Source organism: Phoxinus phoxinus, assembly GCF_949152265.1.
Source record: "Phoxinus phoxinus genome assembly, chromosome: 3".
Taxonomy (NCBI): Eukaryota; Metazoa; Chordata; class Actinopteri; order Cypriniformes; family Leuciscidae; genus Phoxinus; species Phoxinus phoxinus.
In genome coordinates this window covers 32,976,041-32,997,302 of record NC_136878.1, presented here as the reverse complement: position 1 = coordinate 32,997,302, position 21,262 = coordinate 32,976,041, and the positions used below count along the sequence as shown (strand labels likewise).

General features: G+C 36.7%; 2 protein-coding genes across 2 annotated transcripts in view; one reads left to right on the top strand and one right to left on the bottom strand.

The window, feature by feature from the left end:
* The window catches only part of col27a1b (collagen, type XXVII, alpha 1b), a 100,662-nt gene extending 84,030 nt beyond the window's left edge, over positions 1-16,632 (bottom strand). Inside the window, exons 1-4 of the mRNA XM_079607373.1 lie at positions 16,275-16,632; positions 12,677-12,747; positions 7,662-8,935; positions 864-917 (exon numbers count right to left, since the gene is read on the bottom strand). Of these exons, the coding sequence (XP_079463499.1) occupies positions 864-917; positions 7,662-8,935; positions 12,677-12,747; positions 16,275-16,327 (1,452 nt within the window). The 5' untranslated portion in view covers positions 16,328-16,632. The remainder of the gene's footprint in view (positions 1-863; positions 918-7,661; positions 8,936-12,676; positions 12,748-16,274) is intronic.
* Positions 16,633-17,928: 1,296 nt separating this feature from the next.
* Positions 17,929-21,262, top strand: part of LOC306995091 (uncharacterized protein) — a 62,873-nt gene continuing 59,539 nt past the window's right edge. Inside the window, exon 1 of the mRNA XM_079606345.1 lies at positions 17,929-18,078. The gene's annotated coding sequence lies outside the window, so the exon portion shown is untranslated. The remainder of the gene's footprint in view (positions 18,079-21,262) is intronic.

Genomic DNA, 21,262 nt, shown 5'->3' with positions numbered 1-21,262 from the left:
TTTCATTTTTGTATTTGTTTATTTATTTATTTAAATATTTGAATGTTCGCCTGTTCCCGCCTCCTTCTTTCCATAACAACGAACCTTGTTACACATGTATTGTAATGTGTCTAATAATTTCACTAAAGATTTTAAATACATTTAAATATATACAAGACATATGGAAATAACTTTTTTATTGATTTAGTGGTTACATTTCCAATATGTCTGTGTTGGTCTGGAAGTGAATTTGCATACATCTGATTATGGCCAGTGAAAATTATTATATCATTAATATTATAATGAAAATGGACTAAGCAAACAGTTTAAAATAATTTACAATTTAAATAATTGATTGGCCAGAAACTGGATTTTACATGGAAATTGAAATTGAACAAGCAACAAAAATACATTTTTGAGTGCAGGCCATCGAAAATGCAAAGTTGTACTTGGTTTTATACAAACATACGGGTAATTGGTGTTTAATAGGAACTAGCCCCCCCCCCAATAATGAATGGCATAGTAAGGAATAATATGTTTGCAATATTTACATCAGATACATTTCTAAACTGTTAATTTACTTTACAATGTTGTAACCCCTTCTAACACCTGACAAAAAGAACATGTTGTTCCAGTGTCCTTGAGTAACAATTGGAGTGTGTTTGAAACTGGAGCATGTTGTCGATGGTGAAACTGCCAGTGTGAGTCACTCCAAACGCCAATTTCATCACCTTTTAATGCAGCTTTGGCAAACTAAATGAATTAATGTAACATGCAGGGAAATATTAGGTTGACTTGGATTATGTAAAAACATAGAGATATCCTAAGCCTGGGCTAGGCAACAGAGACATGAGAAAATAAGTGAAGGATTTTAACAGGCTTACCCTGGGCCCTCTCTTTCCTGGTAATCCTGGCTTGCCAGGAGGTCCTGGAGGTCCCTGAAAGAGAAGGAGGGAGGGAAATCGTGACAAAAAATTTAGTGTTAAATATCTACTTGCTGACATTGAATGAACTCTCAAACAAGGCAGTAAACCCCCAGTGAACTCTAGTCAATGTTTTAAGATACTCTGAGAGTTAGACACTTAAACTTGCAAATATAGTGTTTCAGTGGTTGGTTAAAAAAAAAATGTAATTGAAGAGAGAATAAAAAAATGCTGAAGTTGAGTATTTTACAGTTTTTCTCAATCGCTTTGCCTCAATTCTCAAATTATACTTTTTTTTTCTCAAAACAGTAAGTTCAGATCTCTGAACTTACAGTTTAGAGAATGTTAAGAAAAATGTTTTAGGTTGAAAACAGGCATAGAACAAATTTATATATATAAATCGAAATTGGACTAACATTTTTTTTCAATAGACTGTCCATACTGCTGCACTATTTGGCTCATTTTATTGGCAAATGACTGGTTTTAGTCATTGGCGCCCTTGTTAATTTTGCACATCATCTAGCTTTAAATCGATTACACACATGAATCAACTGAGCTTGCCTTTAAGAGGTCAGTGTTTTCCTTTCACCTAGTCAGGGGAGATTAAAAAAAAGAGCACATGCAGGTCTGGTATTATGATCCAGCAATTCATGTGCATCTGGCTAATAGAGAATGCACTGACATAGAAGTAGACTTTTTTTTATACTTTCATACGTCAGCATACTAACATATAAGCATTGCTGTAAGTATTTGAGTAAATAATTAGTTACTGTACTTAAGTATCTTTTTGGCTACTTTTTAGTTTTACTGAGTATCAAAAATATTAGCAACTTTTACTCTCTACCTGTACCCTGGAAATCCAGAGTTCTCGCGAGAGCACAATTTGAATTTGCTCAGCGAGTTTACTCTGGTGTCGAGTAATAATGCTCATTAAAAAATGCCCCTCTATCTGAGCTGCACCAATCACATCGGGTTATCTGATATAGGCGGGCCAGAGGCGAGATGACATTGGTCATTAGTAAACATGGCAAGATAGCTATTGATGAACACTAGTTGTTTGAAACGGCTTTGGGCGCTACAATGAAAGATTTAGACTTGCCTTTTTCTCTAAAAGAGGAACAGAAGACGGCGCTCGAATCGTTCCTTTGCAAGAAGGACGTTTTTGCTGTTTTGCCGACCGAATACGGCAAAAATATAATCTACCAGTTAGCTCCGCTCAAATTCGAACCCGAAGACAGACACGAGAGGCGGGGAACAGAGTAGACGTGATAAATGTGAAGTTGCAAAAGAAAGAACGCCGTGGATCAGGAGGTGAGGTGAATTAACAGACTGCAATAGCCTGAACTTAAGTTGGACCCAACTTTTCAAATGTAATCAACATTTTCCTAAGTACTAGATGTGTTGGGCTATTTAACATGACATTTTAATTATATTATGCTGAGATGAACGAAATTACTCGAAAAAAGATTCGTTCATTTTGCTGAGTCAGTAAAATTATCCGAACTTCCCACTACTACTCCGCTGGTAGCTAGCGTATGGGGCTTAGTGATACGTCACCCCATGTATTGTTGTGATTGGTCGTAGTGTTAGCCAATTGCGTGCAGTGAGATTTTCAAATGCAAGCTTGGTGCCGCCCCTCGAGCTGGCCGATTTTCATTAATCGACACCAGACCATTAATCTTTCAGATTTAGGTCTGGATTTCCAAGCTAGCTACGACTACATTTTTGAATAAATGCTCCAATACATTTGAGATGAGTAATGCAGTTACTCGTTACAGTTTACATGGCACCTAACTTTTTCTGCAGAAGTTTATTTCTGCAACAAAAGAAGTGATTTCACCATCTACAGGGCATTGAAGGTACTAAATCTTGTGCGTTTTGCCCTTACTCATCCAAACTAGTTAACAAGGCTATACATTACATGAATGCAAGTGCATTAGCAGGTAGTTGTGAATAGCAGGTGCTTCATATATGAGATGAGGACATGACTGCAGCCAGTGATGAGGCCAAAACCTGCATGTCAAGTGCAAGTAGGCTTTTACTATTTCATTACTTAACCGTTAATTCGTTATATTGAAGAGACCTTTTTAAAGTCCGCGTGAACCGGAAGTTGCAAACAACTTTTAACTAGAGGTGACACTGGAGGTGTTGTGACGTATTTCCAAGTGAAACGGAATATTGAACAGAGTGGAGGGTTTTACTCCAGCGCTCCTCCTCTCCATCTCTGCCCATAGCAGACTAACGGTTTGAGGGGAGTGGTTAAGCGTTTTCAACCCAAGCCGTCAAACCTACGTCATCAGAAAAGGAACGCCATTCCAGAATGGAAGTAACTTTTCAGATTTTGATTAAAGATTACCACGGCAAACTATTTTTTTTCTGTGAATTAACTGCTCATCACAAGACTAGTAATATGCGCTAACAAAGTAAATAAGGTCAATTTTGATTTCATGTCAACTTTAAGAATATTTGGAATTGGTGACTTGTAACTTGTAATGAAGTAATTTTTGCTGTGAGATATCTGAACTTTTACTCGTGTTTTACAGGTATATTACACCTCTGCATAAGCTTATTATGTTGACCTTTATTCTTGAACATACAGGCGCTGAATTACATAAAGTATTGAATGAAAACAAGCCTTTCTGTTCCTAGTAAACGCCTAAAACATCTTTTTATTTGACAAATGCTGACAAATACATCTAACCAACTTCATCTACAAAAATGACAGCAAACACGTCACTATGGGAAGCAGAAAGTGTGTGAGTTTAGTCATTTTCATCTTTTTCTTCAATTTCAAGCGGCAAATTTCACCAAACGGTAAGTTAATTTGAGATCTGCCAAACGCCTGGCTTGAATGTAGATGAAAGTAGGCGGCTGCAGTGACAGTCATCCTCTAACTGTATTTGTGGCAGAGGCAGATATACAAATATTGGGTGTAATCCATTCAAGTGCCGCTAGTATTCCACTTTCACTATACTGACGCAAGTAAGAAAACACAAAACAGAAGTTGTGTGACGTCATGTGAAAAGGGCCTATTAAGCCAAAAAACATTTTGTTGTTATATTATTATATTCTCTTTCTATCAAGTTCACAAAAATCTGCCAATGTCAATGATGAACAATCATCCATGTTATTTTTTATATAGGCTAATTTACCTGCAATCTGCTTTGGATTTTGCATTGTGTTAGTGAAAAATGTGTCAGCAGCAATCCAAGTTGCATACACATCTGATTTTGAAAACTTTGAACTAATGAAAATCACTGCTTACAAATAAATTATACGAGACAATTCCTGGCAATGTTTCGTAACACCTGCAGACCTGGCAAGATCCCATATACTCATACTGAGCGATGTTGCCAGAAGTCCACAATGTTTAATTGCAGGCTTCCTGTTTCTAATCATTTTGAATGCAACACTAACTAATAAAAGATTATTCAAAGGTGTACGCTATTAATATTTTCAAGAAATCTACTTTAAAACTACTTTTAATAAACATGAACTGCATTGACTCTGCCTTTAGTTATTATGCAATAAACTTCTTTGCTCAAGTAAAATTAGCTTCTATGGAGTAAGTTCAAACATAATAAACCAAGAGACATTGTGTGCACAGTGTCTGCTTGATATGAATGACATTAATATGGTAATTTTGATTTCCAGAGAGAAAGAAAGACAGAAGAGCCCATTTGAGCCCCCTACTCTCTCTTCCACGTTGCAAATTTCCTGAATAAAAGCATTCTCTATTTCTCTCTCTGCCTCCAAGAAGGAATGAAAAGATTAGAAAAGGAGGAAACAAGACCTTTTATAGTAATTGCTAAAGGGGGATATCTCCCGAAAATGCACAGTGCTATCTGTGTGACAGCCATACTGAACAGCACATCTGGTTGTTGTTTGTTGTTGGAAAAGACTTCAGAACTTCACTGTGACTGTATATACAGTACCATAATACACTGCATAATAGTGCTGGATGAGGCTGGCAGACTTCAGCTCACTTTCAGAGCACAATTTTGCTCTCACCCAAGCCTGTAGTAAAAATCTTATGCACAAGAAATGGAAACTTATCCATGAAGACTTGTAAGTCTGTTACAAGATTGATTGATTCTTTCTCATCCAATCACAGTGCAAGCTGAGAGAACCTTCCTTCAGGTTGTCAGCTAAAGGACATTGGGCCTCATTCACCAACCGTTCTTACGAAGAAATGTGTTCATAAACCCTACTTACGCACTTTTTACAAAGATTCTGGATTTCACTAATGCTTCTTATCTTGGATTTGTTCTTAGCTAAGAACAACATCTACGCACACTCAAGAGCACTCTTACGCACATTTGAGTGATGACCGTTTGCTCCAAATAATTGGTTACTGCATTTTATTTAATTACAGTCGTTTACACTGATAGTATTTTACTGTAATGTATTTCTGATAATTTGTTGAAAAAAAACTCATAGCATGCAAAGAAACACTAACACTGCAATTTACGTGGGATTCATCAATCCTAAATTGGAACAAAATTAACTAGACAAAAATGCTTAATAAAAATATATATAATTTTGCAGTTCAGCCTAATAAAATCTACACAAGCTCTCTTATGTACAGTATTATCATTTGCATTATTTTTAGATTACCACAAATCCAGTCACCATTGGGAAAACAGTAAATCATTGGGAATTTGTGTTTGAGTGGAAAGTTATTTAGTAATAGGAACAATGGGCCTCATTCACCAATATCTTCCTAAGAATTTTCTTAACTTTGTGTACTTAATAAACTTCCTAAGAAAAGTCTACGTCGGATTCATGACATGTTCTTAAACAACAGAATTGTTCGCACTTGTGATATCTAAACATTCGTGAACCAAGATAAATTTACTTGACAAATGCACATATGCTTTGTTTAAGCATAAAGGTACATTTATTAAGGTTTAGTTTTAAAGTAATAACAAAAAGATATGACAATAGGTTAAAGAACAATAAATAATTCACGATATATATATATGTTCTCTGAAAACAAGTCCCATATTGTACACAATTTTGCTTCTCAAATACATTTTTCTTGCTTTTAAGTTTCAAGGATGTTTAGATATGTTTAGCGGAAAACGAGACAAACTGTTGATTACGTTTTTGTTTTGTTTTTTTGTTTTGCAGTGTGTGTGCTCTCACCCGCTGGCTTATGACCTCATTATTTAACTATAAGGAAAAAGTGTGTAAGCATTACACATTACCGGCCTGTAATGCCCTTTCAAAGGATTTTAAAAACTAGGCTTAAGACCAAGACCACCAAAAACTCAAAGGCAACAATGATGACACTATTTTCCAGCCTTCAACCAGCAGTTTGCACCCAGAGAAATTGTTTAACTGGTAAAAGATGTAGGCCTACAGTAGTTTTGTAGTGTGTGGTATGTTATGTATTGAACTCAAACTGACAAAGAATCCATATTAATGCAATGTTACTACAGTCAGCACTTAACTCTTTCCATGCCATTGACGGAAATTCCATAATTTATGAAACAATGCTTCCTACCCATTGATTGAATTTTCCAGCTTTCCATGTTTTCACTGTTATACAAGCAGATGCATATTGTTAGCCTCATAGCAAAAATGCCTAAGTCATATTTCAATGTTTTTGGAAAACAAGAAAAAACAAAAAATGACTTAGGCAATTATGCCATGAGGCTAACGATATGTAAAATTATGCGTTCATCAATATTCAACAGCATAGAAATCAAAACTGCCTAATGTTACCAAATGAAATGTCGACCCAGGAGGATACTGTGCAAGCTTTGTTGGTGTTGATGGACTCGATCTACTCCATCTATGTTTTGATCATGAAACTTTTGTGAAAATTATCAAAAATGCTGTCGCTGGCTGGCAACTTTTTTCTAAAACGCTGGTGAGGAAAGAGTTAAATATAACATGAAGGCAGATGAAAAGGCCAATGCACACACACAAAAAAACATGGCCACAGTCAATAATTCACATTTCACCATTCTTCAAAATAAGCAAAGCAGCACTAGCCATCTGGCCACCATAAGACACTGTTTAAAAAAAGAAAGAAAATGGTCTTATACTACAGAGTTCTAGTGGTCTGTTGAAAGCTGAAGACCTTGTTGTTATGGTTCTGTATCCTGACTTAGCTTTAAATATTTCAGCAAGCAAATCCCCACCTTCAGTAAAAATCATCAGGGGAAATCCTGCAATGATAACATTTTACTGTAAAATAAATGGATAATTTTGCTAGCTTGACAGACAAATTACTTTTAAAAAATGTTTACAACCTGAACTAACCGTGCCAAAAAATATCATATTTTTGGATATTTTAAGAGACTTGCTGACCTTGACCTTACACATGACTTTGATTTGGAAGACAAACATTTGTGTGTGTATAAGAAAGCAGTGAAGGATTTAAAATATTTATAATGTTGTTAAAATATAGTTTTTTTCTAAGATACAATAAAAAACATTGTCAAACTATTAAATATGGATATCTTGCTCTTATTGAGGCCTTCTTTTATTCATTATGATATCAGGACAGTTTTCAATATCAACCCAACATTGTAATTTTTCATGAACTCACTCGTCATGTCTTTCAAAGAAATCTATGAACAAGTTGTCAATACCTCAGCACCAATGAGAAAATAATGATTAAGACATTCTATGTTTCCTTCTAACCTAAATGTTAGCAGAACATTTTACCACAATTCCAATTTCAATCCATACAAATGTGAAAAATACATAGAGCATGGCAGCAAAAAATATTAAAGAACATCCTACCGGTGGTCCAGGTTCTCCTTTCAGTCCAAGTGACTCTTCCAAGAGGGAGTATTGGGTTGGTTCAAAGTCAAAGGTTTGGAAACCATCTGTGGCCGCAGGGGTGACCGGCTCAAAAGAGGTGGATTTGGTTCTGAAAAAGGAGGTCTCCTTTTGTAGAGGTCTCTGTGATGCTAATGTTGTAAACTCTGACACCTTGAATGTGCTAGAAGTTTTAAGGTGTGTTGTGGCAGTGGTCTGGATATCCAATTTGTTCTTCTGTTGATCTGTTGGTTCGGCAGTGTCAGCCATCCTGTCCTCTTTTAATATCTGTGGCCTTACAGTAGCCCTTACAAGGTTCTTTATGGGGTTGCTTTGTTGAGTTGGCTTTGGATTTATTTGTGATGTCCTACTCCCAAAGGAGGCCATGGCAGTTTGTGCAGTGACCTGTAGGGGGGGCTGTAATGTGGGCTGGGCTATCGCTGGTGGCACTGTGCTTTGTACAGACTGAGATGTCATTAAAGTAGACATGTTCAGGCCTTGTGAGGGTTCGTGATTGTGTATCTTGTCTTGTGTTAGTGAAGATTGAGAGCTAAAATGTCTGTGATTTATCTCTGTTACAATGTTTGGGGTCTGAATGGTGACAGATATATTGGAGTCCAGGGGTAATGGTGGTAAAAGAGGAGGGAGGTTAGGCCGATAAGTGTCAGCTTCCCTGCACTGTTTTTTAATGTACTTACAATAATTGTGAGCTGCCTTAGCAGAGGGATGGATATCAAACTGGCAGATGGCTCCTTCAAACTGCACAGAGTTCTGGCTCATTTTTCCCAAGCGAAAGGAGCCCTCTGGATCCAGCGTTTCTTCATTTTTAAAATGCAAATCTGCATGCATACTTGTCTTCCCACAAGAAGTATATAACGTAACCCTTTGGGCTTGGATGTCCAAAGCCAGGTTGTGCCACTGGCCATTGTGAACATCATAATCAAAATGTACAGTGTTCTTTTGACCCAAGTAAATTAAGATCTTCCCAGGGATGAACTGCACCCCTAGTTGCAGTCTTTTCCTCTTTGTCACAACGGTGAAGAGGAAAGCATTGTTTATGCGATGCGAACATACGCTAAGGATGAGAGTGAACGCAGAGCCCAGTGATGGTGGGACGACAGAGCTCACTGGGATGTCAATTCTCGCCCTCTGGGTTAGGATGACTCCTGATTTGAAGGGGATGACACCTTGAGGTGTGGAGCGTGTCCCAGGTGGTCTTTTCCCAACCAATCCCAGTCTTTGTAGCACGTCCACATCTACAAAAAGGAAAACCACAAATAATTAATATACATATATGTACTTTGACAAAAAAAGCATTTAGATCAAACTGGATCTCATCGCAGTCGACTGAAGGCTTGCAGCTGTTTCTCACACTGAGACACTGAGCTCATTATAGGAACAGATCATTAACAAAAGCATGTGTAGAACATATGCGACAAAGGTAATGTTTCATCTGGGGCAATGCTTCAGTTTCCCATTAAATACTCAGCTGATATTGTTACAAGTAGAAAAATAACACTGTGTGGGCTTATGTTTTACAGATTCATCAACTGTACTACAAATTCATTAGATAGTTAGAGGTCTGCAATAAATTAGGTCAAGTGAGTGGGAGTGTATCTCAAACGTCCCTGTTAGTCAGATTTACAAAACCACAAGCACATTGCCTGAAGCATATGTCGAATTGGGTATAAGATGGCAAAAAAAACAATGTACATAGTATATATATGTAGATTCATTCTTCTAAATCTGTATCTTTGTCTCGTTTCCCAATAAAGAAAAACAAGGTAAACTTACTTAAGCAAACGATAATAAGCCCTTCTTTTTATGTATATTTTTACTGGCAATGTTATAAGCATGATCCTCGCTATTTGGTTTTATTTTTACAAAGCACTGAGGTAAGAAAAATGAACACCTATGAAGTTTTATAACAATTTTGCTACTTTTGCAAAATTATAATTTTACAGGAAATCATGACAATAACATTGACTGACTATACATAAGATTTTTTTTTCCTTTGGCTGTAAAACAACTGCTATGACCAATATCAATAATGACTCGTGATCCCTTTGCTAGCAAGTAGATATGATGCATAAAGTTGCAAAAGAAACAGTCAATGACTATCTTAGGGCTGTCACTTCTAAACAGTCAGTAATGAGTTTAGAATAAAAATAAATGAGTGTATGCATTACAAAACCAAATCTAACCCAAACACATCCCGACTAAACTAAATCCAGCTCAACATTTGTGGTTATAAACCCCCACCCAGATGATGATCAGCAGATTGGACGGGATTGTTGAAAGAGAGCACTATGTCTGCAGTAGTATTGTAAGCAAATCTAAACAGATTTACTAACATAATGGCCACTTCATTATCAAGCATGTCAGAAAGAGGTGACAGATCATCTCCTGACAAACAGCAGGAAAACAACTGCTCTGAATTTAGAAAATTAATGATGTGAATTATTTCACATAAATCACATGAGATCCTGACATAAAACTCGAACAAAAACAAGACTCCCGCAACGCACCTCAACAGAACACATGAAGAACATCCGCTGGTTCTACTCACAAATCACAGTAAGGAGTCTGAAACAGCATGAAATAAACTTCTTTAAAGCAGGGCTCAGCGATAAGCAAGACCCACTGACCTAGGGCCAGTCAGTGTGAGCGAGTTTAGGACCAGTTGACACAATTGATCTTGCCAGATCAAGCCATTGCTGCATTGCCATTAGATTTTACACTTTTTCTTTTAAACGCACTCACTTCCACTCTCATTGCCCACAATTGAGGTGCCCTTGAGCCAGGCACATAACCCCCAATCACTCCCTGGGCGCCACAGCAAAAATGGCTGGTTTGTGTGTTCCCGGTGTGTGTGTGTGTGTGTGTGTGTGTGTGTGTGTGTGTGTACAATACTCACTGATGTGTGTGTGCACTAGGATGGGTAAAATGCAGAGAACAAATTCCGAAAATGGGACACCATACTTGACTACACCTGCACCTTAAGTTTAGCGTGCAGTAAACGCGGTACTAATTTATCTACCACACTCCGCACGAACACTTGTATAAGCATTAATCTAGGTTAACGTTTGAGCAAGCAGCTATGTAAAGTGGCTAAAGTTAGGCTACTACTACATGTTTCAAATGATAAACCATGTTTGAGGTCAATAAATGAAAGTCAAGTGTTTGGATTTCCAGCCCGACATAATTACCGCATGGACCAGCATTGTTAACTATCCATTACGGACTGCGTGACTTCGCCACTTCCTTTTTTTTTGCGACTAACTTAATAATAAAAATTTGGTCGAATAAGCCTCTTCTCTTCACTAATGTTTAGTTGACTATTAAGGGGCAGCCATGGTCAGAACGCAATGTAAAAGTCAAAGTAAGGGCCCTGTTATAGACACTAATGTAAATGATCCATGGAGTTAAGTCAAGTGAAGCTATCTTTATTTAGTTAGTACTTTATACAATACAGTTTGTTTCAAAGCAGCATTACAGGGGTCGGCAGGAAAATAATGATTAAATGATGCAAACAGTTTAATTCAGCTGTAAAGCATCTCTAAAAAGAAAATAGCGTTCAGCTGAGGTTAGCTCAATGTTCTCCAGTTTTGTTCAATAACTGTGTAAAGATAATCAAATATGAAATGAATTCAATTAAGCTATAAAGCAGCTCTGTAGATAACAGTGGCATCATCGTCTAGCTCTGTTCAGTTCCCTTCTCATCTAATAATGTCAGTTTGTTTAAGTCAGTAGATGCATTTAAAATGCGACAGTAAAGTGTGTAGATCACTTAACCAGAAGCAAGCTGAAATCTACCATAATTTCAAGGGCAACACGTTATGTCAGAGTGAAATGTCAGTGGAAAGTGGAATGTCATACCCAGGAAATCATACTTTAAGATAAGAACACAGGCTAGAGAAGAATTCCAGAAACTATCCAGCAACGGCTCACAAAGATGACTTGATCATAAGTCATGTAGCGGATACCTGGATAAATCTCAGCCAGCAGAGGGAGAGTGTGCTATATGGACTGTTTCACATATGGTAAAAACATCAAACATACACTCAAGAACAAAGGCACCTTTCATGACTTGTTTAAAACATGATGGCTGTTGCATTTCATTAATGTCTGACACAGAAGCACCACATGTTATATGTACATGAATGAGTTAGACTGAATCTGACAGATGTTATGAACCACCCACCACATTAAATCTGGTCAAAGCAGATGTGGGAAATTTAGACACACCTTGAATGAAAATCAAAAAGTTTGGACCATTTGATTGAAACAAACATCTTAGAAAGTGCACATGCTAGTTCTTTATGTCATGCATACTGTAGCTCAGTGCTGTAATTCCAATGTATCTCTACAAAGCACAATACCTCAATTGAAGTACTGTATATTGCAAGAATAGACCACCAGCATTATTTATGCTATAAGTAAATACAAGATCTGTCCAATATTAAAAACTACATCTACAGTAAGCAGACTCAGTCAGTGACATCCAATCAGGCACAATGCCATTCAAATGAGGTTGGAATCAAACATAAAGCATATAGAATCACAGAAGCAATGGCATCTGATTTACTATAGAAAAATAAACAGACTCAAACCAGTCGTATGTTGTTGATCAAAGGCTGCTCCATATATCATCTAAATATTGTTAACACTGGCAAATACGGAGCACAATGCTTCTTAAAAACAAAGTACCTGTAGCCTCTTTCACCTCTGACTCATGGAAAACTCCAATGGGTTGTAACATTAGAGGTCTATTTATCCAAGTCCTGTCAAGTCTCCTCAAACTTTATTGCAAGGCAGTGTGAGGTCTTTGGACTTCAATGAACCCATGTGCTCATGTAACGTACAGGGTCATGACACAGATGTCAAGACCATGGTCAAATTGAACATAAGCATAGTTTGCATGCTGATCAGGCACTACAATTGTGTTAGAAATATATAAAGGTTTTTAAAAAAATATATGAATGAAAATCACTTACCTGCAGACTGTGCTTGTGAAAACCTCAGACAGCATGTACAGTAAAGAACCATGCAGAGAAAGACAGCTCTCCTGTTGAAAAATCATGAGTTACAGTTTAGTTGAAATTGATTTGTGATTTTACAATGCCTCCTGGCAACATCACACTTCAAGCATTAATATCCACAGAAGATACAACTTAGTAAGTTTTTCAGCCAATATTAATGTTAGGCCTTATCCACAATTTTGAACCACAGAAGAACTAACCCATACACTACATTTAAAATAAAACTGGTTTACACAATACCATTCAAAAGTTTATTTTATTAATATTATTTTTTAAAGAAGACTTATGATCAATCACCAAGGCAGCATTTATTTGATCAAAATACAATAAAAACAGCAATAATGTGACATTTTAAAATAACTGTTTTCGTTTATAATATATTTTCAAATGTAATGTATTCCTGTGATCGCAAAGCTTGATTTTCAGCATCATTATTGCAGTTTTAGTGTCAGATGATCCTTCAGAAATTATTCTATATGCAGATTTGGTGCTCAAGAAACATTTCTTATTATTACACCAATATTGGGTCAAATATGGACAAACCCAAACTTTGGATCAAAAATGCAATTAAAAAATTTAACCCAATGGCTGGGTTTGTCCATATTTGACCCAAAATTGGGTTAAAACAACCCAGCATTTTTTAGAGTGTATCAATGTTGCGAACAGTTGTGCTGCTTAATATTGTTTTGTGAAAATGTATGCATTTTAGGATTCTTTAATGGATAGAAAGAACATGCTGTTTTCGTGCATGTATCTTTAAATGCAAATGAGCTGCTGCTCCCCAGCCCGCTTTCCAGAAGAGGGCGAAGCCTGTACCGCTCATGCATTGGATTACTCTGCCAAAAACGAAAACATCTGCTTGGTTTTGATTATCATCTCTATCGCGGTCACACTCACATGATATTGCAGTGATTCATCATCATGAAAGTTTATTATCGGCATGCGCTTTAAAGCCTTATCAGTCTAAACTTCTGATATATGGTTTTCTGAGTGTGCACACTCGAAGCACACGCACAGAAAGCTGGTTGTCAGACAGAGCGTCCAGTGAGTATTAAACTAAGTTCTCTTTCACGTCTTATTGTGCTCAAACTGTCAAATACACACATTGTTATGTAAAAAGCACACAAAGTTCACATAAACAGTCAGTTATGTCTGTGAATGTAAACAGCAAGTAAAGAAATCGCACGTGTATATCAGATCTGTGTATTAAAGTGAAAGCAGTGTAATATACAGTACCTTCTGCTGCTATATATGACGTTAATATGAATCAAACAACAAAAGAAAAACAGAAAATCACTCACTGCTCTTGATTGAATAAACTTTAGTAGCTTTAATAAGAATATACATTTCTTACTTAGTTGTGTAGTTGCAGTTGTGGGCAGTGCCTAAATCATATTTGACATCACATTGCATAGAAACTGAAAACGGCTTATTCTGAGACACTGCTTATGAATGGGGATTTCACACACACTGCTGACACACATTTGTTCAAACACCAAGTAAAAGTGGATGTTGCATTATATGTCTCCTTTAATGCACCGTTGCTGAATAAAATATTATTATTATTATTTATTTTTTTACATTTAAAAAGAAAATCTCACTGGTGACCCTTAACTTTTGAATGGTATTGTATATCCTAAGAGTTTAATAAAGTTCAAACATTTATTTCCCACATGCATGCTGACTAGAAATCTGTTTTCAAAGCTTATGTTATGTGTCCAATCTCTCAAATGACAATGAGTGACAAGTAGTGTATAGCAACACTGAGAAAACAACAAGGCCTCTGAGAGAGTTATTTAAAACCCATGTGAAAGGTCAAACCAAAGAACCAAAAACTCTTTGCCACTGGTCTTTTTCTCTCTCCGCTACTGAAAGAAAACAACGTATTGGGATCACATTGTTCCATTCTACACTAAAGCATCATCCCATCCATCTAAATTATCAGTCTAGTCAGTGTCCAAAAGCAGTGCTCCATCTGCCTGTAGACCCAGTAACACTTGGCAGCAGCAGCAGTATTTACTGTAAAGCCCTAACAGCTGTTTCTGCTCAGTAGGCAGTCAAAGCTTATCATCTGCCTGGATACCAAAAATTTGCGATGCTCCATATAGAAAGTGAGTGTTTCCTCTCAGTATGCCAAGGCGAGGAAATTCTGAGAGCTTTATTCTAAGAGCTCTTAAATCAATCAAAAAGCGATACACTAAAATGAGTGCATTGAATTATGGTCAATGATTCAATGCACTCATTGACTATAATTCATAATTCAATATTTAGGTTGGTGCAGATCCAATATGAGTTGATTCTTCTTAAATGATTACATTTGATATATCACCCAAGAAACATGAAAGAAAAAAATTGTGAATTAGGGGTGGGCTAGGACGGTGGTCCTGTGTCACTGAAATTCTCATGGAAACTCCAAAGAAATGGATTGACGAGTGCAGATTTCCTTCATGGGGTCCATATATTGAGGTGCATGTATTTATAATGAGTGTTGATCAATTTGCACTATGCAGCAAAAAGGGTTGATTCTATTTTCTTTTTCTGCCCCCATGTGCTGACTCTGTGGATGTGGGAATGCCATGCGTGACCAAATATTATATTTTACTTTAGTCAGCATTTTCTGTCATAGCCACAATAACTAAACACTTGCCATTCCCCCACCCACTCATATCCCTTTTCACACACTCCCACCATGGACAATGCTACAGTTCAGAGAGTGCAAGAGAGAGACAGCACTAATCTAAACACAATATTTCACCCCTAATAAAGTATATAAAATGGGAATTGTATACAAATGCAATCAAGATCTGTAACAACTGATCACTCTATGCTATACAAATGAGAAAACTTAGGCTAGAGAAACGGCAAACATGGATCTGGAGAAAAACACAATCAATCAATCAATAAACTATATATATAATTTATAGATAATTATATTCATTATATAATTTTGTCTTAAATTAGCCTATACCTCACAAAATAGTCAGATATATTTGCTTAAAATAAAGAAAAAAAAGTTTGCCAAACGAGGTAAAAATTTAAAAAAAAAAAAAATTATTCCACCAGTTTATTCACTGAAAAAGTGTGTCACGCAATTTTGCTTATCAAGCGAACCGATCTTGTTTGATTTTAGATATTTTACTGGAAAACAATTGAAATACTAAGTAAATAGCCAATGACAAAACAGCTGAGCAGGACACTAAAACAAGTAATAGCCTAAACTCAATCTAACCACTGCTACAAAACACAATTTAAAACAATTAATTCATCAAATCAGTAAAAAAATAAGTTAATCTAAACCAAATAGGGATATTTTGCTCAAAACAATTCTTTACTTCTGGTTCTGATAGAATGTTGTTCAAAAAAGTTAAACACGTTTTCTCTGTCCCATTCATTCATCAAGTTTCCCCAAACTCCAGAATGGACATCATATAACGGACCTCCCTTTGCGAACTCATTCTTCCTTATGTAACCGAGCTGACAGCCAACAGGCTAATTTATGACCCATTTAACGTTTGTGTGAAATCTATCTATCTATTGTCATGACGTTACTCACCCCCCGACTCCAGCTGCTTTGAGTCTGGAGTTCGGGGCATTGTCCGGCTCCATCGCGCTTACTTCATTCTTCCTCGGGAGTGTTTGCTGCAGTCAAGACATGACAGAGTTGCTGAGCTACTTCCATATCACAACGTCCCTTAATAACCGCTGAAGGTCTTAATGCACCACTGTATTACAGCACTACATGCCGTAGTCTTTCCCAATTGACAAATGTAGTGCTTTCCAAAGAGAGAAACCTGCGAGACGCAATGCAGACTTCTCCATCTGACAGTAATATATCCGATGATGCTGAAAACTAGAAAGTTAAGTCCAAAGAGGCACAGACATCGTTTGCTGAAGTGAAGTACAAGCGTTTAGTCAAGTCGCCGAATCTCAAGTACTTAGTAGGCATGCTGAAGATTTGAGACACTGGAAGCATATTTCCCTCTGTCGCCCTCAACTGTCTTCTGAGGAAGAAACAATTCGCGCTGGAAACTAGAAGGGGTTCAATGGAAGGTGTGTCTTTCCAAACCCACGCGTTTATTTTCGCTTTCGTCGAAAAATTATAATAATATATCTTATAATTTATCACAGATGCGGATCATTAGTTAGTTCGCTGAACTCACTTTCATGCTGATTTGGGCATTTGCTCTTGTGAAAGTCTATCTTAGGGTTAGCCTATTTAACTTTCAACAAGAAGAAATAAAACTTATGTAGCCTATTTAAAGCAATTACAAAGTCCTGTCTTTCAGTGCATTAAGGAAGTCCACAGTTAAAGCAGGACAGCTTTTCAACAGGAATCCCCAATGGGTTTTTTTTTGTCTTTTTTTTTGTCTTTTCTTTTTCAGAAATCTCATTTAACCATACATATGTTATCCAGATCTTTATTTACAGACATTTTAAAAAGTTATAAATATAAATTGTTCTTTCTGTAACCATCATGAACACACTTGGCTTTTTTTCTTTTCTTGCATTGCACTTACAGTAGGCCTATTCTATTATGGTATGACATTTAGGATATGTTCAGTCAGTGTCAAAGAATCTCTTAATTTTACCAGAAAATATATTGGGCTTCACTGAATATAAGAGAAAAGTGCTTTTTATTTAGTTAAATTTATTTACTTTCGTTTAGACCAAATTTCACATTCAATGCAAGATTGCTAAAAGATTGGGGATGATCGTCTCGGATTGCATTTTCAATTCCACATTGAATTTTGCTTATTGCGGGACATTTAATGAAAATGCAATCGCAAGTGTCTTAACTGTAAGTGTAATGCAATTAAGAAAAATAACAATTAAATGATCATTTTGCCACAATTTTTGCTTCAAAATGTATAGGCTATCTGATCATTTAGCCAACATTTTTATTTTGCAACTTATAAAACGTTAAAATATTAAGCTATGTTAAAACTAGGAAATAGCAAATGTAAATTATATTATTGGATTTCCATTCTAATTTTGCTCCAAACGTTGCACATGGTATGGAAAATGCTAATTTAAATACAGAAATGCATTGCCATTTTACATTGCATTGCCATATTTTACAGATTAGGCCTACATTTCAAATTGAATATTGCTAAGCTCCCATAGTGTTTTCCCTAGGGGTTTTGCATTCTGATTTCGTGCTGCTAATTCAAACATACCTTAAATGATGACGTTGTGAATGATAGTCCAAAGTTAATTGTGTCAGAATTGTCAGAGAGCGGATTTTGGACTGTTTGTAATCGCGGGATAGGCTACTGGCGAAAAGTCACGTGAGAGGAGGCAACGCCGCTTCCACGTTTGATGTGTGATGATTGCTGATACTTTCGATTACTTTGTGGGTGAGTGTTCCGCAAAAAGTGTGCCCTGAATTGGTTAAACTTATGGAAATTAATTCATTCATATCAGCATTTCCTTCATGGAATGCACATTGAAATGAAAATCTGTGAGTAACGCGGTTTTTACTCAGCTTGGTAAAATGCACCTCTGTGTCTGTGACCGAAATCAATTAGCCTAGTTTGTTTATTATAAAATCAAATCAAAAAGTAAATATGACAATAGAACATAGGCTACAATAGAAGAAAAAATATTATAAATTAAATAAACAGTGCTTCAAGTTATTGAAGTCAGTAGGCCTATAGCATTCGGCTAATAGCCTAATACAGAAATTGAATAAAGTTGTAGACTAATTGTATGGAAGGGTGAGTAAATGATGACAGATTTTTTCTTTTTGAGTGAATTATGCCTTTGTCACCATGAAATTAAAATGGACAATTCTTATTTTATATGGAATGCTGCAATGTTTATTATAAGTGGTTTATCTGTGCACATTTATTTATTTATTTAAATCATGTGCCCTTTTAATCTTAAATCAAAATATCTTCCCCTCCCACTTGGACTTCTAATTTTTTCTCTGATGTGTTTGCTGGTGCGAGGGCAGGACAACCCTTTACTCACATGATCACATCAGATCACACACAGCAATAGCAAAGCACTCCGATCAATTTCTGATGGACAAAATCAAGTCCCGCCCTTACTGTTTTTTTCATTCGAGAAGCCATTTCACTCGTCACAACAGGGAAGAATATGGATTGCGACTTTCGTTTCATTCCAACTTTAATCTTCAGTTTGTACACAGATTCTAGGATACTCCACCCTAAAATGGATATTCTCTCATCATTTACTAACCCTCATGCCATCCCTTAAGATGAGCACATATGAACATTTTTAGAAAACGTAATCCATCTCCGTGACTTTATATAATGCAAGTAGATAGCAGAGGTGTAAAGAGTAGTACCTGAAAACCATACTTGAGTAAAAGTACAGATAATACAGCAAAAATGATTCCATTAAAAGTCACCAATATCAATACGACTTGAGTAAAAGTCTTAGAGTATCTGATTTTAACAGTACTTCAGTATTTTACTCCTACTGAATGTAGGTTTAAAGAGGAACTAGTCCTCAACACCTAAAATACATGACAGTGAAAACCAAGAAACAGTTGATTTGTGAGGAGAGCGATCAAGTTTATTTTCCAAAATCAAACTAAAGACCTAAATATTGCAATAAATCAAGGTAGACACAACAGCCTCTTAAACATCTGGCAACTCTCAAGTCTCATTTAAAGTCGGCATGAAATCAAAATTGACCCTATTTACTTTGTTAGCGGATATTACTAGTCTCGTGGTGAACAATTAATCCTTGCAAGTTAATACACGGAAAAAAATTGTTTGCCGAAGTTATCTTTAATCAAAGTTTGAAAAGTTACTTCCGGGTCTGGAATGGTTCTTTTTCTGATGACATAGGCTTGACGGCTTGGGTTGGTTAATCGCTTAACCACTCCCCTCAAACAGTTACTCTGCTATGGGCGAGAGATGGAGAGCGCTGAAGTAAAACCCTGCCCTCTGTTCAATATTCCGTTTCAATCGGAAATGCGTCACAACACTTGAGAAAAGTCGTTTGCAACTTCCGGTTCACGCGGACTTTAAGCTCAAGTGCTCAAAAAGGGCTTAAGAAAACCAATATCCTTCAAAAAAGTCTCTTCAATATAACGGATAAATAAAATAATTTTAAGTAAAATGAAATAGTCAAAGCCTACTTGCACTGGACGTGCTGGTTTCTGCCTACAAACTACCTGCTAATGCACTCGCAATTCAGTAAAGTAGCCTTGTTGACAAGTTTGGGGGAGTAAGGGCGAAACACAAGTTATAGTACCTCCAATGCCCTGTAGATTAAGATATCGCCTCTGTATACAATAAACTGCTGCAGAAAAAGTTAGGTGCCATGCAATATGTAACGAGTAATTGCATTACTATTCACAAATGTATTGGAGTAAAGAGTACATTATTGTTCAAATATTTAGTCAAGTAGAGAGTAAAAGTTGCTAATATCTTTAATATTCAGTACAACTACAAAGTAGCCTAAAAGATACTCAAGTACAGTAACTAATTACATTTACTCAAATACTTTACACCACTGGTAGATAGTGACCCAAAAATGTGAATTGTGAAACAATAGTGTGTATGCCAAAATGTAATATATTTTAAATGATAAACAATCGCTTCCTAACAGTCATACAAGCTTTTATGAGTACGCTTGACGCACAGTAAATGTAAACACCTTGTGAAAAGCGTGATGTAAGCAAATTGTGAAACTCTGTGCATTATTTATTGCACAAACATTACAACGAGCTCACGCCACACTTCTCAACGTGCTTACGTAGCGCTTAATGATGCTCACATGAACGCGAGTAATTCATCAGACGCTTTATCATCTTGTGAGGAACGCTCGGAGGTAGGCAACTCGTAATCCATACCGCATTCAAGAGGTTTGTTGTCCTCCGCCCGAGCCGATGAGGGAGAGAGATGTAAATATTCGGTGGAGTGTCCATTTAAGAATTGTCTGGTGTATAGCAGAAATTATGCTTCCTTCAAGCAGGTCGTCTATGTGACATTGCAGCAAAACATGGCCAGTCACACTGACACCATCTAATTTTACTGTAATGTAGATGAAATTCTTACAGTGGAATACTCTTACTTTCTTTACTCTAGATGAAGACCTACTGTATAAAAGTTAAATTTTGACCAATCGGTCCTTAGAATATTATCCTAAAAGTCTTTGACATCATCCACGTGTTTCTTAGCAAATATGAGAAGAGACCCCTTTTTTAAAAGCTACACTTAATGCTGTGCTTGATTCAGCGCTCTGGGAACACTTTTTGTATGACCAGCTGTGAAATATGTTTGTAACACATTAACGGAATGTCAAATGTCTCACTCAGTCAAACAAGTGAAAAGGGAAAGATGAAAAAATTAGTTTAAAATCACTCACCTGGTTCGGCATCTTAAAGAAAGCAACTCTCTCCACAAAGCCATGCAGAACCACCTCAACGATAGTGGGGAAGGCGTTTCAAGCGGCAGGTCAGGTTGGTGCTGCTCTGCACACCGTGGTGCTTTGGGCTCAGAACAAGCTCCTGTCACTGAAAGCAGTCTTTATTCCTGGACATCTGAAGGTGGTAGCAAATTT